The 21,199-nt window shown below is 37.6% G+C and overlaps 1 protein-coding gene across 1 annotated transcript; it reads left to right on the plus strand.

Moving 5' to 3' along the window:
• Nucleotides 1–77: 77 nt before the first annotated feature.
• On the plus strand, nt 78–21,040 carry ghrhrl (growth hormone releasing hormone receptor, like). The gene is made up of 13 exons (XM_077583655.1): nt 78–829; nt 6,558–6,663; nt 8,414–8,518; nt 10,432–10,523; nt 11,719–11,822; nt 11,925–12,057; nt 12,146–12,299; nt 14,409–14,469; nt 15,515–15,584; nt 15,881–15,972; nt 17,489–17,618; nt 19,348–19,389; nt 19,818–21,040. Exons 1-13 carry the CDS (start codon nt 776–778, stop codon nt 19,917–19,919), a joined length of 1,245 nt encoding a protein of 414 aa, XP_077439781.1. The 5' UTR covers nt 78–775; the 3' UTR covers nt 19,920–21,040.
• Nucleotides 21,041–21,199: the final 159 nt, after the last annotated feature.

A 21,199-nucleotide genomic window follows, 5' to 3' on the forward strand; every position in this document is an offset into this window, starting at 1 on the left:
GCATCTGAGGGGAAATGAACCTACAAGGGTAGCTTTTGTTGTTCCATTATTGTCAAAGTCCCTTTTGTTTATTTAAAGCTGCACCAATATTGAATCTTAGTATATAATACTGTATTGAAAAAAATGCAAAAAGAACAAGTAGGACGATTTTAATGACAAAATGCATGAAATATAACCTGAACATTAACTGCACTAACAATTCTGTCTTAACAGAGAACTACTATAATGAAGACCTTGTTAAACATTTTTTTTTTATACTGAATGTAAATCGAATCGTATTATTTTTGTGTGTTAGGAATTCATGATCTCATTACTCTTGATTGTACAGGATTCACAATTCTTACTGCTCTTGATTGTGCAATTTTACTTAACGAAGTGCCCGGTAAGTACACCATTGTTTCCCGATATACAGGTTACTGCATTCACTTAAGCATATCGACGCCTTCTTAAAATAGTCGCCTAAGTCATTTTTTCAGGAAATACAACAAAGGAGATGATTTAGGAAGCAAAAAAAAAAAAGACATAGGCAATTATTTTAAGAGGGTGACGATATTCATTTCATAATTGATAAAAAATCCTTTTATTCTGAAAACACACCCTGGAAGTCTACATTTCCCGTGTCTGTGAGATTGACAGGTGGTAGAACTAATATTAACCTGGAGAGAGAGAGAGAGAGAGAGAGAGCAAGAAAGAGAGAGAGAGGGGCTCCGCATCCCCAAGCTGCATCCAGCGTGGGCTCCATTCTCCGCAGGCTCCACGCCGGGTCGACGGCAACATGCGGCGGATATGCTCCAGAGGGGCTTTTCTCGCACTCTTCTTAGCACCTGCTGTGAGTACATTCCCAAATTCTGCTGGAAAATTGGGCTTTGGAGTGGTTGATTTGCTGAAATGGTGACCCAAGTTCTAAGCTCTAATTGATTGGTTGAATTAATATTTACTGTAAACTGTATGGCCACTCATTTTACTCCCTTTGGAATTTGTACTTAGGGTCTAATAGCTGTTTCTAAAATCAGGAAAAAATTCAGGAGCTAGTGCAAATAATATATAAAGCAACTGTTTAGCATCCAAAAATGATGTAATGACAGAGATGGGGGATGTAATCCGTAAAACAGCTTTACAATTTAAAAGAGATCTCAAAATTAATATACTGTACTAGAGAAATACTGAGTGGACGTTTCTGCTATATATATTGAAATTAGGGATGGGGGAGTACCGATACCAGGTATCGAAATTGGTGCCGTTACCAACCTTATTTTAAAGTATCTGTAATCTTGGAGGCTGCCGATACCAGTATTGGCTGCCATCTTGTGGCCGTTTTATGATAAGGAAGTAGAAATTAGAAGAATTTAAAAAAAATGCCAATAATTTCATGCGATTTTAAGAAAAAATGCTTTGTTGGGATATTTAGGTCTTTTTTTTTTTTCAAATTATGTAGTTGTGAGGGGGAAACTAATTTTATGTATAAAAAGTGCTAGTGGTATCGGTACTTGGTATCAGTATCGGTGGCTAATACTCCTACTGGTGTCGCTCTGAAAAAAGTGATATTGAACATCCCTAATCAAAATACTTGTTTTGATAATGTTATTGGGGATTTATATTCTGTTATGGCTGATATTTTTCATTTTAAAATTATTGATTGTTGATGAGGATACTCGGTTCTGTGGACACATGTTTTTTTGCTGAGTAGGCTAAAAACGAAACAAAACAAATTCTTGTTCTTTGACATTAAGATTGTGATGGGAGTTATGGCATTTGCGTCTGCCTTTTAGTCTTTTAGCCAGCTGTAGGGTTATAAATGTACCGTATGCAAGGGGTATATTTATATTGTTGTATACGATCATAATACTGTCGGAATAAAATTCAAATTCATAATTCAGGTATTGATTGATTGTTGAAACTTTTCATTCGTCATTCATTTTAAAGCGAAATGTGATTCTGTCATTTTTTATTGAAATTGAACGTTACTACCAACTGGAGTGAGCAAACACTTAGAGAAACAGACAAGTTTCTTTCATTTTGTTGTGTTTGTCATTTAATTTCTAGTATGCTCAATTTGTTTGCGGGCAAATCAAGTGCGCAGCGAGTCACAAGACGCATACTTGAACTGTACTTGCAGTGCACGTGCACGCTCCGATGCTCATGTGTTCAAATCCGCAGCTGTTATTAGACCGCCCGCACCACTCCACTACCACTTCCGCTTATTTCCATAACCAAATAGAATTCAGAGACGCGGACAATCAATCAGTGCGGTGATCAATGTCGCCGGCGCGAGAATGTGAACAAGGCAGCCGCTCATCACAATGTTCCACTTCAATCTATTCCCATTCACTGCACGCAACTGTGGGAGATTATAATCATCAGCAAAACACTCACATAAGTGCATTCGGACCAAAACAAACACACAAAACTGCCACTGTGAAAATGACCAGCCATATTGCTCATTCATTTTGATTGGAAATTTGCCTTTCGACACCCAAATAGAGAGGATGACAATGACCACTTTTTGGCTGTGCATTGAGAATTAATGCAACTGGTAATATTTCTCTTTTTAGACTGTTTATGTTAGCATTAGCCAAATCTAAAACTCACCTAAATTATGTCCACAACCTTGATTTATAATGCTTATTTGTTGTCATGAAAGACGCCACCTTAACACTTATCTGATGCATCAATCATCTCATCCAACACTATATTATGTTTCCGGTTGCTGGAAAACATTATTTATCCATTTAAATGGGGATCAGTTTCCACAACAGCGAACCTTGGCTATTCACAAGGAATGGAGACTGAGCTCTGTTGCGAATAGCTGGAGAAAGCGATCTGATATGATCACGTCGGGGTCACCAATTGTGGAGAGGCGGTAAATAATAAGACGGGGAGACGAGGGCGAGGCGTCTCTTTTTACTCTCCACAGCATCCCTAAAAAGTCTGCACTATTGTTGCCTATAAATGCAACAAGATGGCGACCCAAAGGACTACTTTTTCAAAATGAGCTCCTTGAGTCAATTGCGTGTTCTGCTATTGCTTTGGTCTGAGCACAAAAACAGAGAGCCTGTGAGTTTTCTGGCCAATAACAGGATAGGTTCTCAACAAGTACTTGCAAATAGGCGAAAGTAAATATAAATATATAATATAGACAGTAAAAGTAAAAATTCTACAATAATATGTTAAATACTAAGTACAGAACTCCTAAAACCAAAATCTACTCTAGCATAGTAACAGTTACTTCCGACCACTATTTTTTGTATCCATTCATCCCTTGACTTTGAAGAGAAACAGAAAATAATTGTGCATCGTATCTCAAGCTAACGGCTCTCATTAAGTCATTAGCATGACATTAGGAGCAGCAATTTGCTCAGGTTGCTTTCCGGGCCGTCTTTCCTCACAGATGGAAACGGAAATGTTGCCGGCGCGCACCGCTCGCCTATTTGGCCCACTTAATTTTCTTTGCTGCCTAACGTCAAGAGGATTGTGCATGCAACTTTAATCTTCCCTGTTGTGCGTTTTTCTTGGTTTTTCTCTTACGCTGGTTACAGGCCGCAAAACAATTTGAGGCAAACGTGTCAAGGGAAATAAATGAGAAGCTTCTTCCTTTCTCAAACACACCGACTGTGGTTCATTTGAAGTCAAAGTGACTGCACGGCATGGCGTGTTTCACCTTTTTCTTTTTGGCGTTAATCGGAAAAGGAAAAATGTGGGAGATCACTCAGGGAATGTTTAAATTAAAGCTTCCAGGTATTATGTCTGCATGTGCAAATGTGTGTGTGTGCTCATGTCACGAAACCTAATTGGTTTGGATTGACTTTTTGACCCCATGCCATGCGTTCACCCTTAATTCCTTGGAATGGAACATAAAGGCCAAAAATTTAATTAATCGGTTCCTCATCGAACTGCCGCCGTTATAAAACCTTTAATAAAAAAAACTAAACGGAACAAAGCTGCTTTTCCTCAAGGGTTAACTTGCCCTGAAAACATGCTTAGCTACTAATTAAAAGGCTAATGCTTTGTTGTTTATCCAGGGCATACGAAATAATCTTTAATGAGGCTAATTTAATCTTCAAACATGTTATAGTGAGTCTTGTGAAGCAACACAGACCGACCTGCCAAAAACAGAATGCAAATAATTTCTAGAATGTCCAGTATTTGTCTAAATGGAAGATTGTCATGATTGTGTAAAAGTGCCTTCCCTTTTTCACTTTTCTTCTACTGTTTTTTTTTTTTTTCCTCTCTTCTTTTATGTCCTGAGTATGCTTTGCAATTCTGAGTAATTCAAACAAGAAAATGTTGACCTTTTGGGGCTCTAAAAAAGTACACTAAACTATTATTTTCTTTTGTGGAAAAATTTTCAACTCTCTTTGCTGTCCATCTGTAGATCCTGCACAATCTAAAAACAGTTGGGTCAAATGTAACCCAATTATTGTGCAAAAAAAATGGACCGATCCACTTTATGGGTCAGTTTGACACAATTTTCTCAGTTGTTTTGTACAAAATGAACAAATTTTTTACACAATTGTTGGGTCAAATTGGTCCAAGTAGAGGATCTGACCCAACTTTCTCTGTTGTTTTATATACTGTAAAATAACCCAATTTGTGACCCAAAGTTGAGTCAGATTGGCCCAAGTAGAGGATCTGACCCAATTTTCTGGATTGTTTTATACAAAATGAACTCTTTTTGTACAAAACAACCCAGAAATGTTTGTCAAATTGACCCAAGTAGAGGATGCGACCCAACTTTCTGGGTTGTTTTCATAGAAAATGACCCAATTTTCGACCCAAAGGTGGTGTCAAACTGACCCGAGGAGACGACCTGACCCAATTTTCTGGGTTGTTATATAGAAAATGACCCATGTTTTGACTCAAAGTTGGGTCAAATTGACCCAAGTAGAGGATGCGACCCAACTTTCTGGGTTGTTTTATAGAAATGACCCAATTTTTGATCCAAAGGTGGGTCAAATTGATCTAAGTAGAGGATCTGTCCATGTTTGACCCATAATTGGGTTATTTTTGACGATACTTTTTTTTTTAGAGTGCACCTTTGAAAATCACCTCATTGTTATCAAATAATTAAATAATATTTTAACAGATGACAGTCACTCTGCATCTCACTGCTCTCTTTCTGGATCAGGACTACTACAGTATAGTATAGTCACAGTCTCAGTGTAGAAAAGTTATAATTTCCAAGGAAAATAGAATCAATAAATACAGTATGTAGCTCACTGAGCCACACTGTCCTTTTGGGGGACATTTTACACGTTTTTTTGCTCAGTAAATTGAAACCTAAATGTAACTCACTTGTGGATTTGTGTTGTTGTTAATGAGCACCCGCATCGACTGAATATACTTTTCAGTCTGAGTTGCACGAATGAAGACTTTGGGGAATGGTGTGACTATGAACTGAATAAGTGTCACATACAATAATAGCTTTTTAGCTTTTGGCATATCTCTTTGAAGTTCTCTTTCATCCATTTCAACATCCATCCATCCATTTTCTTTATCCACCTATCCCAGCTGACTTTGGGCCAAAAGGCCAACACAAAACACACTTATGATATTCAAGAGAGGAAGCAATCAAAAGACTATTTCTCATGAGAATCTAGTTGCATTTTGTATAAAAAGTAATTAGTGGATACTTGACAAAGCTTTTCGTTTCCCAGTTAAGGGACATTATAAAAACGAATGCCGTGAACACTTTCAAACAACGGGAGTTCAGTCAAGGAAAATGGTCCAAAAGTCAAAGTACTTGTAAATCTTCATTTTGCATTTATGGGGCAGTAAACAGTTCCAAAAGTGGACTTAAACAATTACTATTTAAAATTCTTAAAGAGAATTCTCAGAGATCAATGCTGTCTTTTATACTAAAAAATTTGAAATAGCCTGGGACTGTCATAGAAAGTCTTTTGGCAATTGCATTATCCCATAACTGGATGAATGAGGAGACAAAATCAAATTATATGTATTGTGAGCAATAGGTTAATTGTTGTTAAATCACTTGAACATGATTAACCGTTATATATGATACAAATGACACTTAATACTATGTATTGTGATTAATTAAATACAAAGCCTCCATTTAATTAGATTACTTGTTTTGATGGCATCGCTCCACTAATAAATATCAATACAAATGTTAAATATGTTGTTCATCCATCTTCTCCCCAGTTGACTAACAAGGCGTTCTTATTTGTCATACTGCAAGACAAACGTCACGCTGTAATCAAATACTGTAATCAAATACTGTACAAAAGTGATGGTGAGTGTTTATTTGGCGCCGCGGTCGGTGTGAGCAGTGCCAGACGGCAGCTCCAGTGACTCTGACTTTGATGGAGTGCAAACTTGCTGGAAGCCAAAGCAATCTCGGCCCTCCTCCTCCGGGATAACCCGCCTTGAATCAATTAAGCACACTGTCGCAGAGGTGGGACTAAGTCGCATGTGTGCATGTCGTAAATAAGTCTCAAGTATGAGCTTACAAGTTAAATCACTAACTTTAATACTCGCCTTTCTTTAATAAACATGGTTTTCTCCCAATGAATGTATTATTCCCTTTGTGATGTCTGCAGGCACTAACAAGCCTTCACCCTGAATGCGAGTTCATCTTCCAGCTGGAGGAGGACGAGCGCCGCTGCCTGCGCTCCATCGCCGAGCAGGGAAACACGAGTGTACAAGGTGTGTTTTCTCTTTTCAAACAACATCCCCCGGCGAATGTGTGAAATATTTCAACAGGAGTCTGCTGCTAAACGCTTCTCGGAATTATGCAAAGAGGAGTCTGGTTTTTAAGAGCACCGTGAGATTAGTTGTCAACGACCCAATTAAAGATAGTACATTGCCTTTAAAATGGGAAAAATAACCAATAGGCATGTACTGTCCACCAATAATCCGGCAAATGTAAACTAGCTAGCGATTAAGTAGCTAGCTAACGAATTAGCCATTATGACGTCACAGTGGCACCGATGTACGTTGTCTTTACAATGGGGAAAAATAACCAATAGGCATGTACTGTCCACCAATAATCTGGCAAATGTAAACTAGCTAGCGATTAAGTAGCTAGCTAACGAATTAGCCATTATGACGTCACAGTGGCACCGACGTACGTTGTCTTTACAATGGGAAAAATAACCAATAGGCATGTACTGTCCACCAATAATCCGGCAAATGTAAACTAGCTAGCGATTAAGTAGCTAGCTAACGAATTAGCTATTATGACGTCACAGTAGCACCAACGTACGTTGCCTTTACAATGGGAAAAATAACCAATAGGCATGTACTGTCTACCAATAATCTGGCAAATGTAAACTAGCTAGCTATTAAGTAGCTAGCTAACGAATTAGCAAATAAGACGTCACAGTAGCACCAACGTACGTTGCCTTTACAATGGGGAAAAATAACCAATAGGCATGTACTGTCTACCAATAATCTGGCAAATGTAAACTAGCTAGCTATTAAGTAGCTAGCTAACGAATTAGCAAATAAGACGTCACAGTAGCACCAACGTACGTTGCCTTTACAATGGGAAAAATAACCAATAGGCATGTACTGTCCACCAATAATCCGGCAAATGTAAACTAGCTAGCGATTAAGTAACTAGCTAACGAATTAGCTATTATGACGTCACAGTAGCACCAACGTACGTTGCCTTTACAATGGGAAAAATAACCAATAGGCATGTACTGTCTACCAATAATCTGGCAAATGTAAACTAGCTAGCTATTAAGTAGCTAGCTAACGAATTAGCAAATAAGACGTCACAGTAGCACCAACGTACGTTGCCTTTACAATGGGAAAAATAACCAATAGGCATGTACTGTCTACCAATAATCCGGCAAATGTAAACTAGCTAGCTATTAAGTAGCTAGCTAACGAATTAGCCATTATGACGTCACAGTAGCACCAACGTACGTTGTCTTTACAATGGGAATTTGTATGTATGGGTTTTCTGCAACTGTACAGCAAGTGCCGTTGTTTAAAAATCCTACAAAATGCTTTGTAAATGTAAACATATTGTACTCTAATAAATACTGTAGGGTACTTTTTTGTAAAATAAATAAATATATATATACATATATATTTAAACTACGTTTATTCATTTAATAAATAATTACATTTTTAGATTTTTTTTTAATATATTGGGCATTTTTATAGTTCAGTTAACAAAATTAAACTTTGTAAAAAAAAAAAATACTAAAATGAAAAAAGACAAAGAATAAGGAGAAGAAAAAACATCAGAAAATGATAATAAAATTACAATTAAACTAAATACAGTGCATTTTTGTCGAACACATTAGATTTTTTACATTGGTTCATCAGCTAACAAAATATACCAAGGATTTTTAATTTATTTATCTTTTTTCAAAACATAGTGTATTTTGTAGACAATGTTAAAATTTTCAAAATAACAACATGCTTTCCTCCTCCCTAGGTTGTGGAGCATTCTGGGACGTGGTGTGTTGGCCTGACGCTGCGGTCGGGGAAACGGTTCACAGCGCTTGTCCTGCCGTGTTTTCCCTCTTCAGAAACAGCACAGGTGACTTTTTGGTCGCAACGTCATTTACAGTACTGTTGTTGAGTAGGTTGGCCAATAATGGCAACACTCGACTTCTGTCATGTGCTTTGCTTGTCTATTCATTTATTCATGTGACTCGTTCTTTATAAAGAAGGAATGACTCATGTCGATTGGATGCTCAGGGGCTCTCCGTTAATTAACCGCTGTGGGAGGTTAAGAAGTGTTTCAGAAAAAGTCTGTGATCTGCAATGACTGAACATTATAATGTTGTGTCACAGGAGACGGCCGAAGTAGGGCGTTTATATGACTTGATCATCGACTGATACTCAACGAGAGCGGCACTAATTGTGTTGGTGATGCCAATTTGCATCCCGTTTGCTTATTAGTGCTGTAATCACAAAGCCGGCTGAGTCATTAGGATAAATAACAAGCAAATTATAGACGTATTGGAACAATTTTGCATAAGAATCGTGATGCCTCAAAATGGAGAGCAATTTAATGCACCAGGTAAAAAACTTTTTTCACCGGACAAATTTCACAAACTATGATTGTTTGGCTACTAACATTTGGAAACATTTACACTTTATTCAGATTGAATGCTCCTTCTGCATTCTTGATCCCAAACAAATTCAGACATAAAACAAATACAGTACCTGAATTAAAGCGCTGCACTGCAAAAACTGAAATCTTAAGTAAGATCTAATTTCTTAAATTTAACCTAAATTTGCTTATTTTGATTTGACAAGTTAAAATGAAATTGTTAGGCAAAATCATTGTGCTTATTTTAAGATACTTATTACTTAATTAATTATCTTATTTGATCCAGCAGTCTTGGCATTGAATGTTAACAGCCAGTTTTAAAACAAGCATTTCCCACATTTTAACTAACCAACATCAAAGGCCCTGAACTGGGGTTTCATAAGTTTTTTATTTTAAGATTTTGCATAATCTAGTAATAAGATAAATGGAAAAAAAATACAAGTATGAAAACAATTAGACGAGTGCAATGTGGTTCATTTCGTTATATTTACTAAACTCATTTTTCCTTGTTTTAGTACCAGCTCAGTGGTCTAGTGGTAGAGTGCCTACCCTCAGATTTGAAGGTTGTGGGTTCAATTCCTGGCTGGGTCATGACTTAGAAAATGGGACCTGTTACCTCCCTGCTTGACACAAGTTATCCAAGCGTTAAAAAAAAAAAAACTCATGTATTTTAAGAAATCGTTTATTACAGCTTGAAAAAAGTCGACATTACTAGTAGTCTAGTATTAGTCTGAAAATACTATTTTCAAGACCGCAGTGGTTGATATGGGCCTAGTATTATTTTCTTATTTTTCAAAATCTTACAGGTAAATTTAAGTACATTCTTCTTGTTCTGTTGGAAGATAATTTTGCTTATTTGAAGTAATAATTTTCTTATTTTACTATATTTTTTTCTTAAATTTTATACAGTCTTTTTTGCAGTGTGTTTTTTTTTTTTTTCTTGACATTTCCTAAGAGGAATCAACAAGCCGAGGCGTCAGGCATATCACGATTAGGCACAGGTATTACTTAGTGATGCTTTAAAACATGACAAGTGTCTCCCGTCTAGACATTTTCTGTAGCGTTTGTCCTCATTCAGCGAGATTCGAATACAGTGCCTCTCTTTTTCATAAATTTAGTATAAATGATTGAAATGGCTCCAAGAGAAAACTTTTTTTTTTTCCCTGACATCTTGACTAATTTGGGAGTAAAGCCCATTCTATTAAGCCATTGCATGCACACAAATTCGGTTTAATTTAATGACACCTTCCTGTTTCATCAACATTAAAGCAATTAATCACTAGACTGGCCGTGAAGCCGCTTTCCCAGCGCAATATTTTTCCTCCCTTTTTTTGTGGTTATGCAAATCCCTGCGTGAGAGCCATTTTAATTAATCTCCTCCTCTTTTGCATAAGGACAAGTGAGCCGAAATTGCACCAATGGTGGTTGGTCCAGACCCTTCCCGCCATACGACGTCGCCTGCAGCGTGGATGATGGTATACCGGAGGTGAGAAGTAGTGTCCGTGTCACGCTGAAATGTAGAGTAAACTTCATTTTTTTTTTTTTTTTTGTTCTGTAAAGCAGTGATCCCCATTCACTGTGCTGTGGCATTTTAGTGTTGTGGCGAGATCAGCCGGTATACTGCAGGAAATTAAAATTTCACCTAATTGGTCTGTAAATTATTACAGTATGAAAGACATTTTAAACGGCTTTAAGCTGTTTATTTTTACTCCCATTTCACTGTCAGTCAGAACTAAAGATAAACAGAATTCCATTGTTGTGTATTTAAAGGAGCAAGCGTAGCATGTTCTAGCTTTATGCTAACACACAATGCAAAATGCCATAGTCTGGCTAATGAATAGCACCAGTAGTCGTGGTAAACAGTGTTTCAATCATATGTACTGATAGACATTCCTATTAAATAATTTCTCATAGGCGTATATTCGTTATCATCTGCGAACAACGATTAATATGACTGCATCTTACTCAGTCATTTACAGTTGTTGTGAAACTATTCTTTGCTATACTGCCCCCTGGTGGCCGAGTCATGCACTCCAGCCGCAATGAATTCATCGTTGATGCGCAAACTGATGAATCTTTTACTTTTTAGGTAATTATGTTCTTATTTTATGTTTTGAAGTACAACATTATAGAGCGTATAGTTAGATAAAAGTTAGATAAAACAATTATGCTCTTCCTCGAGATGGCAGTAGAATATACAGCATATACCGTAAACTGTTCTGTGACATTTTCCTGTCAAGTTATTTTAATGTAAAACATATGCCTTGGCTCAATAAAATTTTGAAAATGCTGGTCTAAAGAGAAACAAAAGGAGCCATCTCCAAGACATTAATGAACCTAATGTGCAAATACTTGAGCAAAGCAATAAGTGAATCGCTTGTCATCCATCGGATAATAGCTGAAATTATCTTGTTTCTCAAAGAGAAAAAAATAAATAAGTGCGTTCTTAGCGATCATTATGAGCAAACTACTTTAGGTGCCACGCAGTGCATTCTGCGGAGATAATAAGAACCCACTCTGATATCCGAGTGATTGCGAGGTCTGATTTTACATGAATTTAGGAGTTTTTTTGCTCACGTGAGTCGATTTATCACGCTGTCTTTCGACACCAGAAAAATATTTGAATATGCAAAAGGTTATTCATGCCACAGCTGTGTGATATAATCTTCTTGTGCGTACAGAGCGAGCAGACATACTTTGCCACTGTGAAATTGATCTACACCATCGGCTACAGCGTCTCTCTGCTGGTGCTGACCGCCGCCGTGGTCATCTTGCTGTGCTTTAGGTATGCACACAAGCTGCGTTATATCAACTGGACCTCCCTAGGATCATAATTGCTAATAATAATAAACAGTTAGCTTAGAAAACATGTTTCCTCCTTCACCAGGAGGCTCCGTTGCGCCAGGAACTTCATCCACATCCAACTCTTCCTCACGTTCATCCTGAAAGCCGCGGCGGTGTTCATCAAGGACGCCACTCTCTTCTCAAGCGACGACACCAACCACTGCACCCTCTCCACCGTAAGACCAGACGCCATCGGCTTCCTCTCATGCTCATTAAACACGGCTCATGCTTGTTAACTCCTCGTCCTTTCTCTGCTCTTCCCAGTTTGCCTGTAAGGCCGCCGTGGTCTTTTGCCACTATTGCGTCATGGCCAATTTCTTCTGGCTCCTGGTGGAGGCGGTCTACCTTACTTCACTACTGCTCTCCTCCTTTTATCGCAGTCGCAGGTGCCTGTGGGGGTTCAGCCTGCTGGGATGGGGTGAGACGCTCGCATTTGTGTGCATTCCGGCTGGCAAATATACAAAATTAATCGATTAATCAACAACTACTCATTCAAACCCAAAAATGTATAAATATGTTTTTTAATACGTTGTCCTTCGCGCCCAAAAGCGTATGGTTTTTTTTATGCGCATACATTTTATACAGCTTCTGACATGAAGAGGTTGCTTAAAGCAATGGTAGTTATTACAAAAAACGGCCAGCAGGTGGCAGCAGAGTATAGGAGATCAGCCAGGGCCATGTGGCAACAAGCTCTTTTTGCCTGTGTTTTCAAAAGGTTTGTGATTATTGATGAGACTTACCTATATTCTAATGCTAATTGCTGCAAAAAGGAAACAGATATAAATATACTGTATTTTTTTCCTAAAGAAAGAAAATACTTCAATCTTTCTTTTGGTTGGTTCCATGTTTTTATGGCAATAGAACACAATATTCTGTGGACTTTGCCAAATCAGTCAAAATCCAGTAAAACAGCCGGTAGTGAAGGGGGTTGCTTCAGTGGAAATGGCTGAGAGTGAATGAGTTAATAATCGATTAATCGTTTGGAGCCATTTTTAAACTCTTTTACCACCAAACACGTTTAATGACGTATGCTAAAATCCCAATGAATGCCGCCATAAACGTTAATGGACGTTTACTACGTTTTTTTTTCTCAATGGGCAGTGCAACTTCTTGTCTTGTCAATGGGGTTTTGAAATCAAAAACACCCACTAACGGTGGCCAGCAGATGGCAGCATAGTATCTCTTTTCAATGGGCTCCCGGTGTATCAAATTACAATGGAACTTGACAAATCTGATGAAATAGAACGTTTTCAAGGATGGTCAAAGCCTTTGTTATATTAAATCTAATTCAGAGCGTCACTAAACAAAAAATATTAGTGTCAAAGTCTCTGTTGCCCTCAAAATGTATCTTTTTACAAAAAGTTAGTTTTCTCTTAATTTTTTCTATTTTCGCTTATGTCACTCAAATTACTTATTTTCAAATGGTGATTACTAAAGAACGAGATAAGGTAGAAATGTACTTTTTTTTCTAATGAAAGAATGGAATCCAATCTTTCATATGGTATCCATGTTTATGTAGTCATAGCACAAAATATTCTGTTTGCCTTGAAAGATGAGTGAAAATGCTCAAAATTGGCTGGCACTGTCGGTGTTGTTTTTTTTGGGATAACGTTTGGAAATAAAAGAGTTATTTAAAAATTGTCCAAATCCTCTGATTTCAGCATATCAACAGTAATTCTTCACTGATTTCTGTAGTCCTTCATGAAAGAAGACTGATTATCTTCTGCGTTTAATCAAAATAAGACATTTGTAAACATCTGTTTTTACTTTGGAGAACAATGACCAAAATCGGTAACCTAGTACAACATCAATCCCCCAATTTTTTTAATCACTATATGAATACAAAGTACGAAATAAACACCAATCACCAGTTAATAAACAGTAAGCAGGCGGAAAATGCTTTTGTAATACATTTCAATGCGAAATGAAAATTAATCTGATTAGTCGATAATAATGAATAGATTAATCAATTCTAAAAATATTCAATAGTGACAGCACTCCTCTCTATTTAAGTGGAGGGAAAAATGCATAATATGTCTCCTTTTAGACATGCTCGTGTCCAGTCTAAGAATAAGACACGAGATAATTCACCTTTTCTCGCAGAGATAAAATGCGTAGAAGAGTTGAGGTTTTGCTTTGCCTCAGCGTGATCGGGGAGGAGATTACTTCCAGTGGAGACCGGCGCAGCGAGATGGAAGGAAAAGGGTTTTATTAGGATTAGAAAAGATATGAAGGCTCTCTGTGTGTGAATTTAAAGGGCATCAAGGATGGTGAAAATGTCATATTGATCTTGAAACGAGCCCAGTTGGGTTGACCAAAAAGAGAGATTTCTTTCCACAGTCCAGTGAATGGACAAGAGGCGAAACATTGACATCATCTTAAATTACGATAGAGTTTTTGGGGACAGAAGGGATCAATAGCACTATTAGGGCTGTTAAAAAACATGTAATATGAACTTTTTCATTGTCTGTTTTTGTTGCCATAGATTATGTCTCGCCAAGTTGTTTTTGTTTTTTTAACTCCACAGGGGTTCCTGTGGTCTTCATCGTACTGTGGATTGGGTCCAGGGTGTATTTTGAAGACACTGAGTTTGTATCTATTCATTCTTAATGTCAGACACATCGCTTACAATCTAATTATGAAAAAAATCTATATTTTTGTGCACTCGAGAGATTTAATTGACCTTTCAAAATAAGTGTGTCATCAACTGAAACTAGATTACTGCTCTACACACGCGCAAAAAAACAAAACAAGCTGTAGCTGTGGATTTTGAGCACATTGTGTTACTCTAACCCAAGATTGGGTTAAATGTTTTGACCTAGCAGTTTGGGTTGAAAATTGGATTTGGGCGGGCTGAAGAGTTGAAACTTGGTCCTCATTTTGGACATTTTGTTTGCTGAAGATAAAGTAAATTTAACAGAGCAGTCTTAGAAGTGAAATGAATGAATTAATAAATGAATAACCCACAAACCAATATATGATTGGGTTGCTTTGTGGGCTATTAATTTAATTTCACCCAACTTTTTTGGGGTCAAGTAACTCATAAAATGGGTTCTGTCTGTTTTTGACCCAATTCAAAACAGAAAAAGTTGTATAAAAAAGACTAAATTGGGTAAAAAATTAACCGACCCAACTTTTCAATTTCAATGATTTAACTCAAACAGTTGATGAAAAATAAACAACAAAACAACCCAATTTTTGGGTTATTCATTTTACCCAACTTTTTGGATTAAATAGCTGAAAAGGGGTTGGGTCATTTCATTTTTGACCCAATTCATTTGGGTTATTCAATTAACCCAAAACATTGGGTCAAATGAACAACACACAAAACCACCCCAAAATTTGGGTTGCTTTGTAGCTTTTCAATTTAATTTGACCCAACTTTCAGGGTTAAATAACTCGAAAAGTTGGGTCGGTCCATTCTTGGCCCAGTTTGAAATATTTTTTACCCAACTGTTTTTAGAGTGTATAAATAACCCAGCATAGGCTCAGTTCATTTTCAACCTCACGCTGGGTTAGCAATTTCAGCCAATTTGGGTCGCCTTTAACACAGCAGTTTTAAGAGTGTAGTTGAAATCACACTAATGAAAGAATCAGTGTCTAAAAGTTTCCCTCCCCGCTCCCTACATGCAGATGCTGGGACATCAATGAGGACTCGCTGTATTGGTGGATCATCAAGGGCCCGATTGTGGTGTCCATTGTGGTAAATGTTGCTCATTGTTTCACACCTGCACTCGAGGCGACTGCTCATTCCACATAGCGCACCTCCCAAATTGTCATGCAGATGACTTGTTTACCATCATCTTTGTCCAGCTGCCTTCCGCCGCTGATAAAAGCATCACAAACAAATTTCAATAAAGCGTCTTGTGTGCACGCCAGATGCGTTCGTCTCATTCCATTATACGCTCTGCTTAACTTGTTGTTGCCGCCGCCGTGTGGCAATAAAGGCCGCCAACCTCCACCACCTCCTCCTCCCCTCATTTAGTGTTTTTCTTTCAGGTCAATTTCATACTGTTCGTCAACATCGTCAGAATTCTCATCCAGAAGCTCAGCCCTCGTCTGATCCAGTTCAACAACTCCTCACACTACAGGTGATTCCTTTCCCGCTATTCTTCTTCTTTAGCGTTCTGCTTCGGTGATCACTGGAGATGGAGGCGCACTCATCCAGAAAGAAACTTGCTGAGTTTCTCTTAAAGGTTATGCAATATGTCGCAATAATATATTTTTGTTCATCTATGCTGGCGACGTATAGTGACGGACAGAACCATTAAATACTCTTCCACTAGGGGGCAGAAGGTACAATTAAGTCCGCCTGTTGCCATTCATACAACAGAATGATAGCTTGACGGAACAAATTAAATCTCATTGTATACATGACAATAAAAGTACAAAAAGAGTACAGAGCTAAATAAGTATTCTTAACACAGTCATTGTACATGCCCGTTAACTTCCAAACGAAGAATTTCTTTGAAGCTATCAAGCCCCATTAGGCTGGCTGGTGCATCACAATTTCATAAAACGTACCTGACAACATTTTCATTTCGACTGAAACCATGCAAATAGCGTGCAAAATGGTCGATGCGTCTCAGCCCGGGCCGTGATGAATTCATTCATGCACTGGTCTGGTCTGCCTCGCTCTCCGCTTCACGAGAGGCTGAGTAGGAATACCTAATTGAAATGAGCCGGCGGATTAGCGGAAAGTGTTTGGGCACATAGTGTACGTGATGAAAAAAAACATGCACTGATTCTGAACTGAGTTGAATGTAGGCGGCTAAATTGATCACACACAAACTACATTTCCTCTTCGCACTCTTGTCCTATTACCGTCATAAACATACCCAGACTGGCACATGTCATAATAGGTAGATAGTGTTCCTGGAATGGAAATTTACCAGAGCAGGATTCTGCATGTGATCAGCTAACAACACTATATTTTTTTGGGACTCATTGTCCAAAGTTTTTGCTATTATACTCTCTTTACCTTTATATACTTAATAATATAAACATACAATAATAACTAGAGCTGTCCAACAATTTTTTTTAAATCAGATTAATCACATCTTAGAATTTTGATTAATTATGATTAATAGCATTCATAGCATTAATTCATCATTAATGCAGTATTTTTGTGTGCGAATAATTCATTAGTTAACGCACTAATAAAATAATTCAATAGAAGTAAAGAATTAGACTAGTTTTAGACTTAGACTAGAAATAGAATCATTTGTGCATCATGATTAATTCATTACACCCCTTTCTGGTGCCACCGGGGGCAGTATAATACAGTCATGTAGACACAAACGAAGAAGACTTTCCCAACTGCAGTGACTCACTAAGCTGCAGTGCACCTTATGTTATTATTGTATAGTGTTAGTTGTTTTATTTTTTGTTTTTGCAGAGGATAAAGTAAATGTGCCTGATCTATCGACATGTATTGATGTTGAAATATCCATTATTTAAAGATTTTTAAACACCGTGACTATTGATGCTATACATTAGCTTGTGTGTTAGCATTAAGCTAGCAGAGTAGCTCAGTTCAAATACACAATGTGTAATTCACTTCAGAATTTTTTTTTCATCCTGCATTGCATTTGTTTGTGCCACCAGACGCTTGACCAAGTCCACCCTGTTGCTCATCCCTTTGTTTGGAACCCACTACATGTTCTTCAATTTCCTGCCCGACTACTCTAATGTCAACCTGCGCCTCTGCGTTGAGCTCTGCATCGGATCTTTCCAGGTAGCGGCAACCGCCTGTGTGCCACTTGTGCACCCAATCCACCAGTAATTCAAGTTTTTCTTTCATTTACTTTCACTAAAGTGCTTCATATAAGTAGTGCCAAGTCTGCAATATAGGAGAACGTCTGACGTTGGATCAGCGCTGCAGCACAGAATCCAAAATATGTGTTTTTTTTCCCCCCCAAAGAGGAAATCTTGGGGCTAAAAAATATAATATAAATATAAAATATAAATATAAAATAATTTGTTTCAAGGTTAAGCTGTCATCATACAACATTTATTAAATAGATTTTTCTGTGTGTCTAGTGAAAAAAAAAAAGGTATTCTTAATATTCAGAGTTTATTCAATCATTTTATTTTACATTTAACCACTGGAATGTAAAAACATCTTAATACTCAGCCCTGACTTTATACCTGAGCATATCAGGGCGGTAAATTATTACTATTATAATTATTACATTTTTACCCCACTTTAATTAATTTACTGCCATTGACGGCTATAGATATCATAAATTCATTACTATCACTATTTCTATTAGTTTAATTGTTTTCCACTATTGAAGTCATGCAATTAACTCTTTGACTGCCAAAAACGTTAAATAACGTTTAGTAAAATCCTATGGAGGAGAGCCAAAGACGTTAAAATACGTTTGTTTTTTTTTTCAAAACAGAGGTGAAACTAACCATGTTCTATTGTTGATTACTGAAAAACGGAATAAGGTAGAAACAAACTTTTTTTTCTGATGAAAGATGAGAGTCCAATCTTTCATTTGGTAGTATGTGTGTTTCCATAGTCCAAATACATAATTTTCTGTGGACCTTGAAAGATCAGTCAAAAATGCTTAAATCGGCTGGCACCCACGGCATCCCTTTTCTGAAAACGTCTGGCAGTCAAAGAGTTAATTACAGACGTGATTAAAAAAAAGAAAAAGAAAAGATTATTAAAAATTAGAGGCGTCAGGCGATTCAATTTTTTAATTGTAATTAATTGCATGACTTCAATAGTTAACTCACAATTAATCACACATTTTATATCTATTCTAAGTGTACAATATTTTCTTTCTAGGTTTTCATACTCTTGTTAACAAAAGTGTGTGTGTGTGGGAGGGGGGAGTTAAAGTAATAAAAATATTTAAAATGAATTTTTGACGTCTATAGCCGTCAATGGCAGTGAATGAGTTAAGAAGCTTTAAGTAGCAGCGATGACTGTGCTGAAATGATGAACTTACTTTTCTCAATGGAAACAAAGCATCCTGATACACGTGGTTAGCAATTGCGTTGTAAATGCAATGTTCATGAGCAGATTCAAATCCAATGAATTACGCTCATCTCAAGTCATCTCCGCGGAGGAAAATTAATCATGCATGAAATTATTACTTAGTCGGGCCGGATATTTCTCTTGACGCTAAATGCAGGTGGTTTTCATTTGTAAGCATAGGATGCTCCATTGGCGGCTTACAAGGTAATTAAGATCTTTGCGCCTTCCTGTGCGGTAATTTGGCGAGGAAGTGGGACTATTGAGGGTAATAAATAGAGCATCATCAGCTCAAACAGGTGTTCATACGTTTCAATCAAATCTGAAAGTTATACTTAATTATGTTATTATATTACATTTGAACAGGTAATGTTGTGGATATTAACATTTGTATTTATTTTATGTATTTTTTTTATTTAGACAATTCTTCATGTGTCACCTTTTAAATCACGTGGAAAACTTGCTTCCCTTTCAGGGGCTGCTTGTCGCAATCCTCTACTGCTTCCTCAATCAAGAGGTGAGTGCAAATTACCTGAAAATGAGGGGCGGCATGTTGTCGCGCTCTGGCGGCTCAAACGGCAAAAATAATTTGCTGTTCATCTTACCCTCATTTCACGTTTGAGAAGCACCCTGAGTACTTTTCTAGGTAAGAGCATGTTCAACACGAGGTCGGCCTGTGCTTAATTCCGATGACACCAAACGTAATAACTCACCTGCGGTTGTAAAAAAAAAAATGCTTCTAGTGGCACATTCCCCTGAAAATAATCCTCACATATCTTTATGAATACGGAGATTCCGTTTTGTTACCATCTATTCGTTGGAAGGAAATAACTACAACGTGACTACAACTAATAAGCATTTTTGGAGAAAAGACTACAATTAAAATGGCTGCCAAAAACCACGCTGGCGTGTGTGTGTGTGTGTGTGTGTGTGTGTGTGTTCCAGGTGCAAAAAGAGGTGCACATGCAGTGGCTCAGGTGGCAGGAGAGGAGCTACGGCGTGGTGTCCCCCGCGGCAAAGGGCAGCATGATGGACACACCCTTCTAGGCGTGCCACCGTATAACGCGCACACACACACACGTTCACGCTCTCCATCTTCTAGACATACTTGGAGGCCTCATTGGTCAATGGAATATTAGTTTAGTTGACTAAAGAGACACATTTAAAGATTTGAAGCCATCAATTAATAATAAAATGTTAATTTATATATTGTTTTACTCCATCCTACTCCTTGTCGGACTACTTGTACAATGTGTTTCAGTGTAGGATATTACGCGCTTAAAACCGCTGGGTGAAAATGAACACAAATTGGGTAAAATAGCTAACCGAGCCAGTACTGGGTTATTTATAGCCAGCACACTGGGTTGGGGGTTTGACCCATTATATTTAGCCAAGAGGATAAAAACTATCTTTTTAAAAGCAGTTTTACAATGTTCATTTTTCAGGTTTTTTTTTTTTTTTTTGGTGGGGCGGATCTTTTCTCCCCATTTGGAAAATGTATTTTGACTGTTCATAGGCATTTTATTTATTTATTTATTTATTTAATTAATTGCCACCACTCCCAATCCAATCCATTTATTTAAATGACTGTAAATTATGCTCACATTTTCGCTAGCTGGGTTCCATTATGTTGTTCTGCTGTACTACTGCACTCGGTCAAATATCATAAGAGAGTATTTTGTACTACATCATTTGCGTGAGTATGAAGTCATTTGTATGTCCAAATCAGGGGTGGCCAAGTTCAGTCCTCGAGAGCCACTTTTCATGTTTCTCTTCACTAACACACCTGATTCATGATCAGGATCGTTATCAGGCTTCTGCGAAGCTTGCTGATGAGCTGATCATTCGATTCAGCTGCGCTGAAGGAGGGAGACATTGTAAACAGGCTGGATAGTGGCGCTGGAGGACCGAACTCGGTCACCCCTGGTCCAAATTGCCCGCTTCTGCACCTTGACGCGTAGCCTACGTCAGTCGTTTGCCTTAACATGAATGTATGATCTTGTGATGTATTTCTGTTTCATGTGTATTATTTTATACGAGTGTCAAAGTGTGTACACGATGGGAGTTTTTGAATGCTGTGTGGAAAAAAAAAAAAACTCAACAAAACAATTCACCGCCTCTTTATGCACTTTTCACAGCTATGGCAGCTTCAAAGTGTTTCAAGTAAATCGGATTACAGAAACAAGCTTTTGAGAAATGTCTTCCTTTTTTACGTCTTCTATTTCTTTAAACACAAGAGGGAAATAATTGTCCTGTGGCGCAAGAATGTTGGGATTTGTTCTAGTAGTGCAAAATTTAAAGCGGGAGTTTGCAGTGTTAAAGTGTTG

Source organism: Vanacampus margaritifer, chromosome 13, assembly GCF_051991255.1.
Source record: "Vanacampus margaritifer isolate UIUO_Vmar chromosome 13, RoL_Vmar_1.0, whole genome shotgun sequence".
NCBI lineage: Eukaryota > Metazoa > Chordata > Actinopteri > Syngnathiformes > Syngnathidae > Vanacampus > Vanacampus margaritifer.